This window comes from Aethalodelphis obliquidens, unplaced genomic scaffold (assembly GCF_003676395.1).
Source record: "Aethalodelphis obliquidens isolate GAN/ISIS:26980383/991018 unplaced genomic scaffold, ASM367639v1 scaffold7, whole genome shotgun sequence".
Classification (NCBI taxonomy): domain Eukaryota; kingdom Metazoa; phylum Chordata; class Mammalia; order Artiodactyla; family Delphinidae; genus Aethalodelphis; species Aethalodelphis obliquidens.
In genome coordinates, this window is record NW_020837951.1 from 373,646 (window position 1) to 391,035 (window position 17,390).

The 17,390-nt window shown below is 51.8% G+C and overlaps 2 protein-coding genes across 8 annotated transcripts; one reads left to right on the forward strand and one right to left on the reverse strand.

The window, feature by feature from the left end:
• The first annotated feature begins 736 nt into the window (after positions 1-736).
• DPH7 (diphthamide biosynthesis 7) lies at positions 737-15,787 on the forward strand. Of its 7 annotated transcripts, none has more exons than XM_027104156.1 (9): positions 737-1,509; positions 2,259-2,392; positions 2,937-3,024; positions 4,456-4,550; positions 4,904-5,103; positions 8,978-9,047; positions 9,152-9,217; positions 9,450-9,622; positions 14,891-15,787. In XM_027104156.1, exons 2-9 carry the CDS (start codon positions 2,385-2,387, stop codon positions 15,340-15,342), a joined length of 1,152 nt encoding a protein of 383 aa, XP_026959957.1. In that variant the 5' UTR covers positions 737-1,509; positions 2,259-2,384; the 3' UTR covers positions 15,343-15,787. The 7 variants fall into 7 exon arrangements, with proteins under 7 accessions (XP_026959957.1, XP_026959959.1, XP_026959958.1 ...); XM_027104158.1 differs by having other exon boundaries at positions 4,931-5,103; XM_027104157.1 differs by having other exon boundaries at positions 4,459-4,550.
• A 902-nt stretch (positions 15,788-16,689) lies between these two features.
• MRPL41 (mitochondrial ribosomal protein L41) lies at positions 16,690-17,325 on the reverse strand. The gene has a single exon (XM_027104167.1). It carries the CDS (start codon positions 17,229-17,231, stop codon positions 16,824-16,826), a length of 408 nt encoding a protein of 135 aa, XP_026959968.1. The 5' UTR covers positions 17,232-17,325; the 3' UTR covers positions 16,690-16,823.
• Positions 17,326-17,390: the final 65 nt, after the last annotated feature.

Sequence of the window (17,390 nt, forward strand, 5' to 3'; positions counted from 1 at the left end):
GCTGTCCTGTGGCTTCCTGACCAACTTTTCTGCTTCTCTGCTTCAGCTGCCATCTGAGCTGCTGACTGGTATCTGTATTTCTAGTGATAGAATCCACTTTAAAAACCACAGGCTAACTACCCAGGTAGCCATGTGGATTTGTCTTGTCCCATTTGCTGGAGCTGCCATAACAAATTATCTCAAGCTGGTGGCTGAAAACAATGTATGGTCTAGGTCCTAGAAGCCAGAATTCTCAAATCAAGGTGTGGGCAGGGCCATGCTCCCTCTGAAGGCTCTAGGGAAGGTTTGTTCCAGGCTCTCCCAGCTTCCGGCAGCCTCAGGCGGTCCTTGCCTCATAGAGACCTACCAGTCTTTACATTGTCTTGTCTTCCGTTGGTGTCTAACAGACCACACCTCCCCTTCCTAAGGATGCCAGTCATAGTGGATTAGGGCCATCCTAATGACCTCATTTTAACTGGATTACTTCTGTTACTAAACACCCTGTTTCCAAAGGTCACATTCTGTGGTACCGGAGATAAGACTTCAACATATCTTTTTTGCGGACACAATTCAATCCGTAACAATATCAGACACTTGCCTTCCCCAAACGTGTTCTGTAGAGTTCACTGACTTTATTGAATGCTGTCGGCACATACCTGGTTTACCAAATCAGATCGTGGCTGTGCTGGGTGTCCTCCCCTTCATCTAAATCTAACTGGCGCACAGACCCCTGCCGCTGGGGCTTAGACGCTGGCTCTTCTCCATGCCTTCTGTCCACCTTCCTGTCCACCACCCGTGCTCGGGGCCCTGTGGTCGACCCTGTCTCCTTTCTCTGCTGTCCAGTCAGGCACATGTGCGCCCACCGGTGCGCCGCACTTACTGCCCTATGGGCAGCTCCTTGGGGGTGGACATGACCAGGGAGAGGGAGGGCAGCCCAGGCCCAGCCCTTTTGGGTCAGACCCTGCACTCTGCTCCCCGGACGCCCAAGCCCTTTGCACACCCCACCTCCATGCCGCGCTCTCCTCTGCTCCCCCTTCAGAGTCCAGCTCGCCCGTGACTCTGTGCTGGACGCTCGGCTGTCCCCTCCCAGGCCCGCGTCTCGCCGCCCCTGCACGTGGGGCCAGTCGAGGCCCGCCGGCCGGCAGGGGGCGTGAGATCTCTGCCTCACGGTGGCGTCCACGGGGGCCGGAAGTCCCTCCCCGGAAGGAGTCATGGGGACGACGGCGGAAGTGGGAGAAGTACCGCCCCTTGGGCTGTGCACCTTCTTGGCGACGCGGGCTAGGGGACCCTGCTGTCAGCCTGGCTTCCTCACTTCTCCGCCGCCCGCTGTCCGCCACCCCGGTCGCCGCCGCGTCCTTATCCGAATGCTGGGCGGCCGGCAGTCGCGTCCGGCTGTTGCAGGCGGTGGACACGGAGCACACCGTGGACTCGGTGGAGTGGTGCCCGCTGGAGGGCTGCAGGCACTTGCTGGCGTGCGGCACCTACCAGCTGCGGAAGCCGGAGGACCAGCCCGCCGACCCGGAGAGCAAGGTGCGCGGGGCCATCGTGGCCTAGGGAGGTCTTCACCGTGGGTTTGCAGGTCTGCGATCTCAGGTGGCATTTGCCGAGCACCTAAAGCCCCAGACTCGAACTCCTCTCTCAAGAAGGGCGAGAAAAGTGTCTTGAGAGGCAGAGCCGACCACAGGCTTTGAGATCTCTGTGATCTGCTGAAGGGGAGGCTGAAAGGGAAAAGTCTTGTGTGGAGTCGTTCAGGAGGTGTGGATGCGACCTTGGCCTTGTGGCCAGAATGTAGGTTATAGACAGGGCATCCTGAAAGCGGGATGTCGTCTCTCTGCAGGCGTCGTCAAGGTTATGGATGAAGTCTAGAGCAAAGAGAAAATGGGAGTTCATAGGAGCTGTACGTAATCTATTGAAGGCATCTAGTTATGCAGATCCAAACCAGGATACTTTTAAGAGTGAACAGTGGCACTGGAGCAACAGGCCTAAGCCAGGACTCTCCCAGGCAAACTGTGTCCTGTGGGGACCCTAACTGTAGCTCCTGCCTATTGGCCCATTTAGAAGGAGCATCCCATCCTGCGTCCAGCAGGGTTTATCCACCTACTCACTAATCATGTACAAGAGAAGAGATGTTTCTCCAGCTCAGAAAATCATCGGTGCTGCTTCCAGGCAGAGGTCCGGAGTCTTGGCAAACCTCTTCTTTCCCTCAGTCCCTTTTCCCATCCCTTGGGTTCCTCAGTATTTATTAAGGTAATCAGAGAACACATTTGCATTTTTTGTAGAGTGGACTGGATGTTGATGAGCCTCAAATTCGTTTGGGTCGTCTCTACCTGTATAGTTTCAATGAGGACAGCTCTCCTTGCCCCCTGGTTGAGGTGCAAAGAAGAGATACTTCGGCGATCCTGGATATGAAATGGTACAACTTTGATAACCGTTCCCCTTGCTTGGAATTTGTCATGAGTACCTAATTGTTTGGTCAGAGGAGCCTGATGCCTGACAGCATGCAACAGGACGGGGAAGTGTCTGAAGTTTGGGTTCATTTCTTTACTGTGCTGCCTGCCTGCCTGTTGGCACTTGGAGGATGCTGTAGACTTGGGGCTCGTTTCCTTTTTCAGTTTCCAAGCCCTACAGGTACTGTTAGTCTGGGAAGTGAGGCTAGTTTTCTGCTTCCTAAGCTGAGTGATCTTGTTGGAACAGAACTGTAGGCTCCAACCTGGTTTTGGAGCTGAAATAAATACACTTATTTATTTATGGCCGTGCTGCGCGGCTTGTGGGATCTTAGTTCCCCGAACAGGGATCGAACCTGGGCCCTCGGCAGTGAAAGCGCAGAGTTCTAACCACTGGACCGCCAGGGAATTCCCTGGAGCTGCAATGTAAACAATGAGTTACTGGGGCGCATAGTGTTCCCTTGTACTCCAGCACATCCTGTGTTGTGACCCGCACGTGCGTTATCTCCTCAGGTGCCACATCGCGGTGGCCGGCCATGCGCTCTTGGGAGTGGCAGATGCTTCTGGGTCCATAGAGCTACTCCGCCTGGTGCGATCCGAGGTCAGTGACTGGGGCCAGGCTTAGTGGAGGGTGGAAGGAACCTGGATGGAGGGAGTTTGGGAGGGAGGCTGTGCTGATGCAAACATTTTTCTAGGGTAGTTTCTGTTCAACGGTGAACTTTACCATAAAACATTCCAAGGTAGCACACGGTCTATTTTGAGTTACTGGGTTCTGTATCTAACTCCAAGGGGAGGACACCTTGTGTGTCATCAGCAGAGGGGCTGTCAGTGGACCTGAAAGTCCTGTAAGGAAAGCTTGGGCCAGCATCCTGGGTTGATGACGCTGGGGCTAAGAAGAGCAGCGCATTTACTGGGTAAAAGTGGTGTTTCTCATTGATAATTAGGGGAGCACGTGATTCCTACACGTATTTTCCCAAGCATCTGACAGTGATCCTGTACCGTGCATTTGTAAAATGACCACGTGTTGGGGGAGGGAGGGGACAGGGAAGGCATATAGTGGGTTGAAGGAAACAGCCCACAGACCGTGCCCTGTCTGTGGGGGGACCCACTCTAATATAGGTGCTGCAAGTGGGACTGGAGCAGAGGTCCAGCTGGCCTTGGATTCACAGCACCTGAGGGCTTGTACAGCAAGGTCCTTGCTTCAGGCCAGCTGAGAGCAGCAGCCCTGTTTTAGGAAAGAGGGAAGAAATATCTGAGGAGGATATCTAGAACCAGAGCTGGAGGCAGGAACAGGTAAACCCAAGAGAGGATACAGCTGCTGGAACCCTGTTGATGGAGTTGAGCGCTGTCTATGTTGCTTAGATAGTAAAACTTAGACCTCAGAAAAGAGAAACAGCATTTTAATGGCAAGCTGTGGCTTCTGAAAGAGAATCAGAGGAAAGTTCTCCTTAGCTCTGTCCCTGGAGGCCTGGGCAGTGGGGAACCCGCACCAGCAGTGCTCCCTGGAGCCTGCAGTAGTCTCCAGGAGGGCTTGGACAGCGACGGGTCTGAGAAGCAGAGACCTGCTTCCCCTGGGGTCACGTGTGGGAAAGTCCTCCTTCAGGTGTGAGCGCTTCTGGAGGGCCTGGGCCGTCTGCAGTGTCCTCAGGTTCTTTTTTTTTTTTTTGATTTATTTTTTGGCTGCGTTGGGTCTTCGTTGCTGCGAGCACGCTTCTCGTTGTGGTGGCTTGTCTTTATTGCAGAGCGAGGGCTTTAGGTGCGCAGGCTCAGTAGTTGTGGCGCACGGGCTTAGTTGCTCCACGGCATGTGGGATCTTCCCGGACCAGGGCTCGAACCTGTGTCCCTTGCATTGGCAGGTGGATTCTTAACCACTGTGCCACCAGGGAAGTCCCTGTCCTCAGGTTCTGCTGTGAGTGACTGACACACTTTGTTCACCGAGTAGATGAGGGAAGCATGGCATACCCAAGCCAGGAGAATAGTCTCCTCAGGGTTCCGGGGCTGTTCCTCTCTGATGGCGTTCTTTTCTCTCCAGCAGAACTCTCACACACTACAGCCGTTCTCCCACTTTGCCCTGGAAAAGCAGTGTCTGGCCTTGTCCTTGGACTGGTCCACTGGGAAAGCCGGAAGGTGAGGGCCAGTGGTGACGGGCCTGAGTCTTTCCTCTGAGGGTCCCTTCGTATTTTCATGCAAGAGAGAAGGAAAGCCGCCTTGTGCTAGCCTTGACTGCGGCTCCCCAAGCCTGGGAGAATCACTGCCAGTCCTCACCGAAAAAGAGTGTTTTCATCAGGGGAAGCTGACCCTGGTTTATTTTGACAGGCTACTGGCAGCTTCGGTCTCTGCCCAGGCAAGCCTCTTAAGAAGTGTGTCCCCGTACCAGGTCCTGGAGAGCCTCTCTGTGACAGGTCTTGGGGCCATAAAGCGTCACTGGTTGGGAGCCAGAAGAGGCGATGAGTTTGGGTCAGTGGATGTATTTCAGCCAGATTTCCCCACTGCTTCCCTGTGTCCAGGGCCAGTGACCAGCCCTTGAAGATCATTGGCAGCGACTCCAGTGGGCAGCTCCATCTCCTGCAGGCGCACCAGGCAGGGCCAGGAATGCAGGCTGTGGGCACGTGGCAGGCCCATCACTTGGAGGCCTGGGTTGCTGCTTTCGATTACTGGCAGACGGAAGTCGTGTATTCAGGTCGGTACTCCTCCGCTGGGCGCCCCTCTCTGGAGATTTGCTGAGGAGGCACGGGCCAAGGGCGTGATTCTGGCCACGTTGGGATCTCAAGGACCTTTTTGGAGAGTCTGTTTTCTGGGGCAAAAGCTGTAGTTGGTGCTCACTTAGCTGCTCCTCGGAGAGTGACGTGCAGTTTGCTGCAGGCACTGCAGGGTCTTGGTGGCCCCCGTGTTGGAGCCACCCCCTGGGAGCCGCCGCCCCCGCCCTCGCTCTGAGTGTTGGATGCTTCTTCTCACACTCGGAAATCCAGTCGGAACTCCTTGCTCTCCACCTGGTACTTTGGGTCCGGTAGTGACTCGTCATGCATTTCAGGCTTGTCTGTTCCCTTTTGGAGTAGTTTATCTTCCTAGGGAAAGGGAAGCGTGAGAGAGAGAGGGTTGACTTCCTGGTACTGAGAGTGGTGTGTATGCAGCGGGATGCTGACGTGGGAACGAGGTCGTTCAGGTCAGCTCCTTTCACGCTCACGGCAGGGGAGGGCATGGGTCTCTGAGAGAAGACAGAAGAGGAGCTGCTGAATTTGCAGAGGCAAGAAACCATCTGCACCCGTATCCCTTTCTGCGTCCAGTTGCTGGTAGTGTTCTGAGCTCCAGGGCGAGACGGGGAGGCCAGGGCTGCAGGGCTGTTCTGCTGGCCTGTCAGGATGCTGCACAATCTCACTGGGCCCCCAGAAGCTCCTGCTGAGGCCCTGAGGGACAGCTGTGGTGCCCAGTCCAGGGAGCACGTCAGCCTCGTCTTGGCCTCTCAGCGGTGTTCACGTGCCCGACCCCTCGCTCCCCGCACATTCTTTTCCCTGGGTCATCAACGCCATGCCATCTGGACTCTCCCCTTCTTTCTCTGGCTTCTCTTCCTTCTGCTTTGTGGGCTCCTTTCCCTCCGCACAAAGGGTTCACGTCCTCTGACCTCTGTGTGGGTCTCCCTCTCGCTCCGCACTGCTGCTCTCCTGACTTCAGTTACTGTGTCTCTTCCACAAACACTGTGTTTAACCAGACCTTGTTTCCTGAGCTTTTCTGCATTGTCTTGCCAGCACTGCAGCGCTCGTGCAGGGATGCTCCCAGCGCCTACTCCGCGGGCCTCCAGCTGAGCCCCATACTCCCTGTGTTGCCCTGTCACATACCTGTGCCTGCCTAATGTCCCGGCCCAGGACAAGGTCTGCTCACCCAAATCACACATCTCTGTCCGCTCACTGCTCCTCTGAGTCTGTGTCTTGTTGGTTTTCTCTTCTTCTTTTCAAAAATTAATCAATCAATTGATTAATTTTTTAGGCCACGCTGTGCAGCCTACGGGATCTTAATTCCCTGACCAGGGATCGAACCTGAGCCCGCTGCATTGGAAGCGTAGATTCTTAACCACTGGGCTGCCAGGGAAGTCCCGCTCATCCTGATTATGATTTTGTGTTTAATGCTTCTTTTCGCCTGAGAGAGGATCCTTTCTGGGGTTTTTGTTGTCACATCCTTGAACAGACTCAGGGAGAACGATAAAGATTTAATTTTTTGAGCTCTCATTTGTAGATTAGTTCTTCTGTCTTGAGGCTTAGCTAATTCAGAGCAAGGGTGTAGTAGGACAGTGATTTAATAATTCAACACCAATTCATTCATCCAACAAGCATCTACTGAGCACCTACTACGTGCCAAGCACTGTCCTAGGGGTTCAGGAGGCATCCGTGAGCAAGAGACAACAGTCCCTGCTTTCATCGCACTTCCGTCGCTTGTGGGGAGATGGACAGTGAATGCTAGGCGTACTATGCACTGCAGGTGACAAGGGCTTTGGGAAGAAGAAAGCTAGGACAGGCTGAGGGCATCAGGTGCTGCAAGCAGGTGCAGATTGTCGCATTATAGAGACTGGTGTGTTCAGAGTAGCGAGTGGCCAGTATGGCCAGAATGACATGAGTGAGCAGTAGGATAGAGAAGGCAAGGTCAGGAGTCACAGAGACAGGGCACGGGGCCTTGCAGGCCGCAGGGGGGCCTTGGGCTTTTGCTCGGAGTAGAATGAAGCCATTGTAGGATATTGAACAGAGGAATGACATTTTCCGACTTACATTTTAAAATTTAAGAGGATCTGGGACTTCCCTGGTTAAGAATCTGCCTGCCGATGCAGGGGACACGGGTTCGAGCCCTGGTCCGGGAAGATTCCACATGCCGCGGAACAGCTAAGCCCGTGTGCCATAACTACTGAGCCCGTGCACCTAGAGCCCCTGCTCCGCAACAAGAGAGGCCACCACAATGAGAAGCCCGCGCACCGCAATGAAGAGTAGCCCCCGCTCGCCGCAACTAGAGAAAGCCTGCACACAGCAACGAAGACCCAACGCAGCCAAAAAATAATAATAATGATAAATAAATTTTAAAAATAAATTAAAAAAAATTTAAGAGGACCCCTTCAGCTAATATGTTGAGTATAGATTGCAAGGGGGTGAGGTTCTAGGCTGGAGACCTGCCATGCAGGTGAGGTATGAGAATGACTCAGGCTAAGGTGGGAGCAGTGGAGAGGAGGAGAAGTGGGAAGACTGCTTGGTGTGAAGGTCGATCAATAGGATTTCCTGGTGGAGCAAATGTGGAGTGTGAGAGAAAGAGGAGAGGCCGCTGTGTAAAGAAGCCACACCGGTTCTCCTCACAGGTTTGCCACACAATGGTAGCTTGTATCTGAGGCTCACACACAGGCTCAGTGCCTGGATGGACTGACTCTGCTGACCCACCTTGTCATAGATCATGTTCATCCCACATCCGTTTTGTCTGATATAGGGATTTGTAGTGTGCTCAGTAAGTACCTGTGGGTGGGTAGATGGGTGGTGGATGAATGGGTGGATGGATGGGTGGTGGATGGTGGATGGGTGGTGGATGGTGGATGGGTGGTGGGTGGATGGTGGATGGGTGGTGGATGGGTGGGTGGGTGTGTGGTAGATGGATGGGTGGATGGATGGATGGTGGATGGGTGGTGGATGGATAGGTGAATGGATGGTGGATGGGTGGGTGGATGGAGGATGGATGGTGGATGGGTGGGTGGGTGGTGGATGGGTGGGTGGGTGGATGGATGGTGGATGGGTGGGTGGGTGGTGGATGGATGGTGGATGGGTGGGTGGTGGATAGGTGGGTGGGTGGGTGGTGGGTGGGTGGTGGATGGGTGGGTGGGTGGTGGATGGATGGTGGATGGGTGGGTGGGTAGTGGATGGATGGTGGATGGATGGGTGGGTGGGTGGTAGATGATGGACGGATGGAGTTTCAGGCAGACGTGGTTGTTCTTTTGCTCCTTTTTGTCCTCTCTGTAGGTCTTCCTCTTCAGTGTTTCTTCCCTTTTCCCTCGAGATACCATGACATTCTATTGTTGATGTTGCTTTTCTTCAAAGACTGGTTGTGGGTCAGGGCACCAGCTCCCTCGTTTTTTCTATCCTTTCAGTTTCCCCCAAACAAGCACAGGGCTCTTTTACTGTAAGGTTACAAAGGGCATTTCTCTTTAAAACACATGGCGGTGTGTCAAAGGTTCCAGAACCTTACAGAGCCTCCCTGTCTGATGCCTCCTGCACGCAGGTCTGTTCGGAGCACTTCGACGGGGCCACTCTGGTTCCTGGCATCAGGAGCCCGAAGGGTTGAGCCTTGTGTGACCTGGTCGTTCTGCCCCCATAGGTCTGCCCTTTTCCTACGGGTGTAGCCTCTGTCTTTCCCTGCAGGTGTCTGAAGACACGGTTACAGCACAGGGGTGACTGTTTCTGGGGCTCCCCTGCCTGTGGCAGCCTGAAACCCGAGAAAAGCCACCCGTGGGAATTTCCTCACAGACATAAACCCAGTCCCTGAGAAATGGCCATCAGTGCCCGTCCTCATCAGTGGCTCTTTCTGTTTCCATGCAGGTGGGGACGATGGCCTTCTGAAAGGCTGGGACACCAGGACCCCTGGCACATCCGTGTTCACAAGCAGGAGGTACGTCACCGGGGGGCCGGTGCTCGGCGTGGGGGGCAGCCCTCCCTGCCCGCGGGCGGAGCAGCGCTGCCGGGCTTCTGCTCAGGCTCACCCTTCGCTCTCAGACACTCCACGGGCGTGTGCAGCATCCAGAGCAGCCCCCATCGCGAGAACATCTTGGCCACGGGAAGGTGAGCCCCCTAGGGTCCGTGCGCATGGGTTCCTCCTGCACCGTCGCTTCCTTCCCTGCTGTTGGCCACTGTGATGCTCGACTGGGCCAACTCTCCACCCAGAGTGCGGGAGTCGGGGTTTGGGAAGGGAACCGAGTCCTGGAGGGGAAGTGGGCCGGGTCTTCCGGGAGGTGACCCCTGCTGCCCTGGGGCCTTGCTCTCCTGCACGCTCTCTGCGGTCGATGGGTTTCAGCTACGACGAGCACGTTCTTCTCTGGGACACTCGGAGCATGAAGGAGCCGTTGGCGGACATGCCCGTGCAGGGCGGGGTGTGGAGGCTCAAGTGGCACCCTTTCCACTCGCACCTGCTCCTGGCAGCGTGTATGCACGGTGGCTTCACGATCTTCAGCTGCCAAAAGGCCATAGGTGAGTGGGGGCCTGGGGCGGGGCTCCCAGTTTCCTGCCTGCTTTTGCTGCACCAAGCTCTTCTGCAGCCTCCACGCGTTCCCAGGGTCTCCCCGTAGGCCTTGCCATGATTTGTAAGTCTGCCGACTTCAGAATCTCAGTTTCAAGCGTGCTGCTCTCTAACCGTGGTTCTTCCCTGACCATCTCAATTGTTTTGGTACCTTCTGCATTCAGCAGTCTGCTGGCCCTATTGGGACCTCTCCACCAGAGGTGTTAACCACTGGTCGCTTTCCTAACCATCCTTGTCCCACTTTCTGCCAAGTCTTCCTGCTTGCGGACAGCGTAGGCTCCACGGCCTTGTGTTCCAAACATCGTTAAACTCTTCCCCTTGCTGCTTCCTCGTACCCTCTGGGCAGAATCTAGCACTGGTAACCCCAGCTTGCTTATGCCTGAGCCACAGAACGTGGCTGAGGGAAACAGCCATGCAGCGTGATCTCACCGCAAGTTTATGCTACTGTGGGTCCCTTGTCAGGCAAACCTTGACCTTTCTGTAGCCAGTGATTCTTCACTGTCAGGGCTGTTCCACGTTTTCTTTTCTTAAACCCCCACCCCCTGCGCTCCCCGCCTCACGCATCCCTCGTGATCTCCCGTCCCCCTCCTCTGTACAAACAAGGGATTATAGGCGCCTCCCATCATGGTTCCAAGGTCAGTGTCCCCTGTACTGGCTGTTCTCAAGGGCTTCGTCTTCTGAATCTTCAGTCCTCCGTCTACTGCGTCATTTCTGTTTATCACATGAATGTGCTCTGACAGTTCTCGCTGTAAAACAAGTTGCAAACTTGCTTCTTTCTAAGCATAGGATTTACAGTGATCAGTTGCCCTCTAGGCTCTGCTTTCACTGCATCCCATCAGTTGCTTTTTTTGCTTGCTTGTTTTTGTTTTTTTTCAATTTTTTTTTTTTTGGCTGCATTTGTTGCTGCGTGCGGCCTTTCTCTAGTTGCGGCGAGCGGGGGCTACCCTTCGTTGCAGTGCGCGGGCTTCTCATTGCAGTGGCTTCTCTTGTTGCGGAGCACAGGCTCTAGGCATGCAGGCTTCAGTAGTTGCAGCACGCGGGCTCAGTATTTGTGGCACATGGGCCCTAGGGTGCATGGGCTCAGTAGTTGTGGTGCATGGGCTCAAGAGCGCAGGCTCAGTAGTTGTGGCACATGGGCTTAGCTGCTCCACGGCATGTGGGATCTTCCCGGACCAGGGCTCGAACCCGGGTCCCCTGCACTGGCAGACGGATTCCCAACCACTGCACCACCAGGGAAGCCCTATTCCTGACCTTGATAGGGTCCCTGCTGGTTCCCATTTGGTTTGATGATATATAAGGACTAATGTGTGTGCTTAGTATTCATCAATCATGTTTTCATGAGTATTTTTTTAAATCAGGAATTGTTGATTTTTTTGTTAAATGCTTTTATAATATCTATTGAACTGTATTATTTTTCTCCTTAGATATATTAATATGGTAAATTTTATTTATGGATTTCCTAATATGGAATATATTCCTGGAGTAAATCCCACTTGCTTATGCTTTTGTTTTATTTTAGTTGTCAAAAATTTTTTTGAGGTATAGTTGATTTACAGTATTTTGTTTTATGTATACAATATACTGGTTAACAGTTTTTAAACGTTATATTCTGTTTATAGTTATTATAAAATATTGATTATATTCCCTGTGCTGTACAATATATCCTTTTCTTGTTTTTGTTTTGTTTTTTTGGCCACAGCATGTGGGATCTTAGTTCCTCAACCAGGGATCGAACCCATGCCCCCTGCAGTGGAAGCACACAGTCCTTACCCACTGGACTGCCAGGGAAGTCCCTGTACAATATATCCTTGTAGTGTATTTATTTTATACATAATAGTTTGTACCTTTAAATCCCCTACCTCTATCTTGCCCCTCCCCCCTCCCTCCCCTTACTGGTAACCACTAGTTTGTTCTCTACATCTGTTTCTTTTTTGTTATATTCACTAGTTGTTTTATAGTTTAGATTCTACATATAAGTGATATCATATAGTATTTGTCTTTCTTTGACCTATTTCACTAAGCATAATACCCTTCAGGTCCATCCATGTTGCAGATGGCAAAATTTCATTCTTTTTTATGGCTGAGTAATATTCCGCTGTATATATACATCACATCTTATTTATCCATTCATTTGTTGATGGACTCTTAGGTTGCTTCCATATCTTGGCAGTTGTAAATAATGCTGCTGTGAGCATTGGGGTGCATATATCTTTTTGAATTTTTTCATTTTCTTCAGATAGGTACCCAGCAGTGGCATTGCCAGATCATACAGTAGTTAGTTTTATTTTATTTCTTGAGGAACCTCCATACTGTTTTCCACAGTGGCTGCACCAGTTTACACTCCCACCAACAGTGTAGGAGGGTTCCCTTTTCTCCACATCCTCACTGACATTTGTTATTTGTGGTCTTTTGATGATGGCCATTCCGACAGGTGTGAGGTTATATCTCATTGGGGTTTTTATTGGCGTTTCTCTGATGATTGGTTATGTTGAGCGTCCTTCCACGTGCCTTTCGGCCATCTGTGTGTCTTTGGAAGGTGTGTTGTTTTTCCAGCGCGGTACTGGGCTCTGGCGGCACCTTACTGGGGACTTGCATTAACGTTCAAAGGAGACACAGACTTTCTTCTGTGCTATTTAGCAGCATTATGTTTGGTTCATGGGAGAATCAAAACCAAAAGTGTGAAAATTTTTCTTCATTTTCTCTTGAACAATTTATATGCCATTTGGATTATCTTTTCATTCAAGATTTGGTAAAAAAAAAAATCTCCTGTGAGACTGTCTGGGCCTGATATATTTTTGAATGATGGTTCTGTGTTAACTTTCTCTATATTTTTCTATGGAAGTTGGTTGTTTATGCTATATGTCTCTACTGGGGTCAATTTTGTTTTCTTTTTTCTTTCTTCTTTTTTTTTTGGCCATGCCAGGCGGCATGCGGGATCTTCCCCGCCCCCTGCAGTGGAAGTGTGAAGTCTTAAGCACTGGCCCACCAGGGAAGGCCTGGGGTCAGTTTTGAACTGTATTTTCCCAGGCAGCTATTCATTTCATCTACATTTTGAAATTTATTTGCCCAAAGATGTGTAAAGTTACTTGGATTTAAAAAAAAAAATTTCTTCTCTAATAGTTATTTCCCCTTTACCATGTTTTACTTTGTATACTTATGCAAGTGTACAATATTTTTTATGTCTTTTTCCTTAATTAGGTTAGTTACTAGCATGTATATTTTACTTCTTTTAAAGAAGCAGGGTTTTACCTTTTTATTATAGTCTGGTGGTTTCTGTTCTCCACCTCATCAACCTCTCCTTTTCTCTTTGTCGTTTCTCTCCTTGTGCCTCCTGTATTCTTTTTCTAGCATTTTGAGTTGGGAATACAATTCACTTATCTTTATTACTTTGTATTGAGTGTTTTTATGTCTGAATTTTTCTCTGATTTAAGCACATTGTTAGGTTCTGATATGTAGTAATTTCACTTTCATTTTTATGAAGAAATTCTATGACTTGAGTTTGTATTTCCCCTTTTACCCAAGTGTGGTTTAGTAGAAGTTTCTAAAATTTGTAGGTGGAAGCAATTTTTCGTATTTTGACCACATTATTAAGTTTGTTTTATTGCGCTGTGATCAGAGTGTTGCTTGTACTGTTTCTACTTTATAGTACTTTTCGACTTCTTGTTGCCCAGCATGGTTGTTCAGTTCATGCTACACATGCACCTGAGTAGTGGATGTGCTGTTGCTGTGTGGTATAACTGTGTGGTAGGAAGGCTGCTGTGTCCACCTGGGCCACGAGCGGGTGCTGCCACTGGTTGGATGTACGGCTACAGTGCGCCTTAATTGTCCCAGTGACCCTCGCCTCCCGGTACCCCAGCGTGCACACCATGGAGCGGGAGGTCTCCTGGGAGCTTCCTTCGGTGGTGGTGCCAGGGCGCCTCTCTGCTCTCAGGGTAAGCTTGGTGTCCAGCTCCTCTGCTCTAGGGTAAGCTTGGTGTCCAGCTCCTCTCTGGAGCCGCCTCTGCTCAGGCAAAGCCCTGGGTTACGGAGGAGGATCTCCAGGGCCCTGGTTGTATCATTGGTGTGTTTCTTGATGCCAGCTGCAGGCTTTCCGCATCACTGCTTATTCTAGTCGTGATTCAGATTCCGATCACAATTCAGAGTGCAGTGGCACTGATCCCTGCACTTGGGAGGTGGCAGTGGCATCCAGGCTAAGTGAAGACTGAATGGCCGGCCACTGGGCCTTCCGGCTGGTGACAGTTTTCTAAGCCCGCATCCCCAGCTCACTGGCCACTAGTTTTCTGAGGCTGCTCTTGCCAGCCTCGGCCTTGCCCTGGACCCTTGACCATCTCAGGTTTGGTGACACCTCATCATTTCTTTTTCTGGTCGCATATTACTTTCACACTTTCTCAGCCATGTTCTGTCCAGAATAAGGCCGGGCCTTTGCCCGTCCTGCCCTCTGTCTTCAGAGTTGCCATAGCAACTCACCATAAGGAAAGCTGCTCACGCTTCAGCTCTTCAGTGAGTTACTCCCTTTCCAAGCTCAAGTCCAAACCCTCTAATGCAGCACGCTGAGCTCTGCATCACGGGACCCTTCTGACGTGTCGCCAGTTCCTGATGACACCTCAGCCACGTCCACTCATGTGTGGTTCCTCACACACGCCAGGGTCTTTCCACCTCTGTGCTTTACACTTACTGTTCCCTTTATTTCTTCTCATACACCCCTTTCCCTCCGTTTGGCTCACTCGCTTGTCCTTTGCTTTTAAGTCTTAACGAGAAGCTTCTGCCGAGTCCTAAGGGTTCAGGTTCGGGTTCTGGTTAGCTCTGTAGGCTTAGGGTTAGGGTTAGGGTATGGGTTAGGGTTAGGGTACACGTTAGGGTTAGCTCTGTAGGGTTAGGGTACGGGTTAGCTCTGTAGGGTTAGGGTTAGGGTACAGGTTAGGTTATGGGTTAGGGTTAGGGCATGAGTTAGGGTTAGGGTATGGGTTAGGGTTAGGGTACACGTTAGGGTTAGCTCTGTAGTGCAGGCTGACTCCTCTCTCAGGAACACAGAGTGCATTCCCTGCAGGATGATGGTCTGTGCTTCTCTGCTTGTCTGTCCGCGTCTTGATAGTCCTCTGCGTGACACACAGTGGTTGCTCTTGGCACATCGTCTCGCTTCGAGGGTGGGTAGGGCCATCGGGTGGGGATGATGAGATCAACCCTGGCTAAGTTTCCCATGTCCTCCTGTCTCACTCCAGAGGAGAATCAGGAAGTGTTCCCAGTCACTCTGTCCTACACCTTGCCCAACTCACTGGTGTATGGAGTCGACTGGTCCTGGCTCTACTTCCGCCGCTTGCCGCAGACCCATCCGTCATTCTGCTTGGGGTCCTCTCCTGGCAGCGACCCAGGAGCCAAAACAGCAGACCCAGTCTATACCCTCAAAGTTGCGGCCCAGTCACCAGCACCCTGTTTTGAGCGTCTAGCTGATGCTGATGGAGAGGGTGGTACCAAACACCAGAGTGGAGGCAAGCTGAAGAGTCCTCTCCAGCCCTTTGCAGAGGAGAAGAGCGGCGGCCGGCTGCATGCCTCGGGGGTCGAGATCTGTGACTGTGACCAGTACCTGGAGGCAGCCACCTCTGACGCCAGCCTTCTAGCTACTTGCTCCTTTTATGATCATGTTCTTCACCTCTGGAAGTGGGAGAACAGCTGAGCTAGGGAAGTTACTTGGTTTGACATCGTAAAGACCATTTCCACCAATAAAACCAAGAGTATGTCTACCTTTTCTGAGAATGAAGTATCCTCAGACCATCTCACTGACATTCTGGCTGCATGCAGGTTTTCTGTATAGGGCTCAGTGCATCTCATGGAATCTCCAGGTAGGCAGTCAGAAAAGCTGTTGGCCTCTTAAATAAGCCTTATCTGCTGGGGCCCTTCAAAATGGTGATTCTGTGGCAGCAGGGGGCAGGGTGTGGGTGGGGCATGGTTCCCAGCTCTGTCTTGTCAGTTTCCTGTGTTTCTGACTTTCAGTTCTTCATACTTATTTAAGCAACTGTTTGTATTAACTAAAAGGAGTGGCTTTGTTTTTTTAAGCTACTTTAAAACACCAGAAGTAGTTTTATATGAACATTAAAAAAGCTCATGTCATGGCACCAGAAGTGCTTGTATAGCCTCCTGTGCAGAGAAGCAAAAGGAAGTGTATACACGTTCTGAGTTGCTTTAGCATGTCATAAACTTGAAATACGTTGTCATATGCTGAATTAGTCATACTTCCTCACTGCGGCTTCAGTAAACCAAGTAGCTTCCAAACCTGGACACGGTTTAACTCCAGAAACATAACTGGGTTTGTGACTGATCTGACTCCCATAGATCAGTTCCTCCTTGTCTCTCTGGAAGGAACAGATGTTGAAGTATAGGCCACTGTGGAATTTGTCAGCTCCTCAGCATCCACTAATAAATACAACAGATATGTGTTCCGAGTTAGAAAACACAAGCCTCTATCCTTTGCTTTCTTATTTTCTGACGGTACAACACTGTGTGCCAGTACAGGTCAGAATGTGTTAATGTTGAACCCTCCTCCAGAGTTTATTTTAGGATATTTCACTTAAGGGTCAGTTAAATATGAAACAGAATTAGAATCTGAGGGATTATGCACTGAAACAGGAAAACACAAGGAGGAAGGAGACTATAGATTACTAGGGAAATACGAGTTTGGCATCAACTTCCTGTGTGGCCTTATCTTTAGGTTTACCCCAAGGGGGGCTGTCTCACCTGACTCCCCAAAATAAGCTGCTTTGGAACCCATAAGTATTCTCATTGGTGGTTCCTTGCGGTGAATTTTGGGGGATGAATTAACCAGTGCTGTCATGTGGCTGGATCTGCCTTGTGAATTCTCTTTCTCCTGCAAGCTAAGCCACGTGTTCTTGCCTACTTCGCAGAACCTGTTGGTTGGGGTTCTGGTTTGGCTGGAACCTCAGAACGTCGCCTCGGTCACTACGCCCTAGCCTGTTACGTGTCACACTTTCCTTTTCAAAATGACCAGCTGCCCCGAACAACACTGTAGGGTAGCCAAGGTCTTTAATAGAAGCTAAACGAGGGCAACGCCTCCCCACCCGCCACCCGGGAGCTAGGCTCAGCGAGGAGGATAGGTCGAAGTCCTCAGTCGCAGGCACACCCGACCGCCGCCGACTGCTCCTAGCGCGGGAAGTTCTTGGGGTACAGCTGGAAGAGCTTGCCTTCCTGCGTGGGCTCAAAGCCGTACTTGTCCAGGCGCTCAGGGTCGAAAGTCCCGGCCTTGAAGTCCTTCTCGATAGCAGGTGCCGCTGTCTCCAGAAAGAGCTGCTTGGCCGTCAGGGGAACGTCTGTGCCCTCCGGGGCGCGGTAGTTCACGTACGGCTTGAGCTTGAAGCCGGCCAGATCGGGGACCACCAGCTCCGGGACCATTTCCTTGACCTGCACGAACTTGCCGTCGCGGCCCCGGAAGCCGATGCCCTTGGCGCCGCGGCTCTTGTAGAAGGTGCGCGGGCCCCGCTTGCTGGTCCACTTGCTCATTCGGTCGGCGCCCCGCACCAGGGCGCGAGCCGCCCCGCTCAGGAGGCCCATGCCGGGGCCCGAACGACGCGAACGCCCTCCGACTCCCGCGCACAGCCACGCGAACCCCGGCAACCCAGCGCTCTGCTTCCGGCGACCACTGCAGCTTCCGACACCCCCTGGGCCCCCGCGCCAGAGCAAGAGCAGCTCCGATTGGCTGCGACGCGTCCA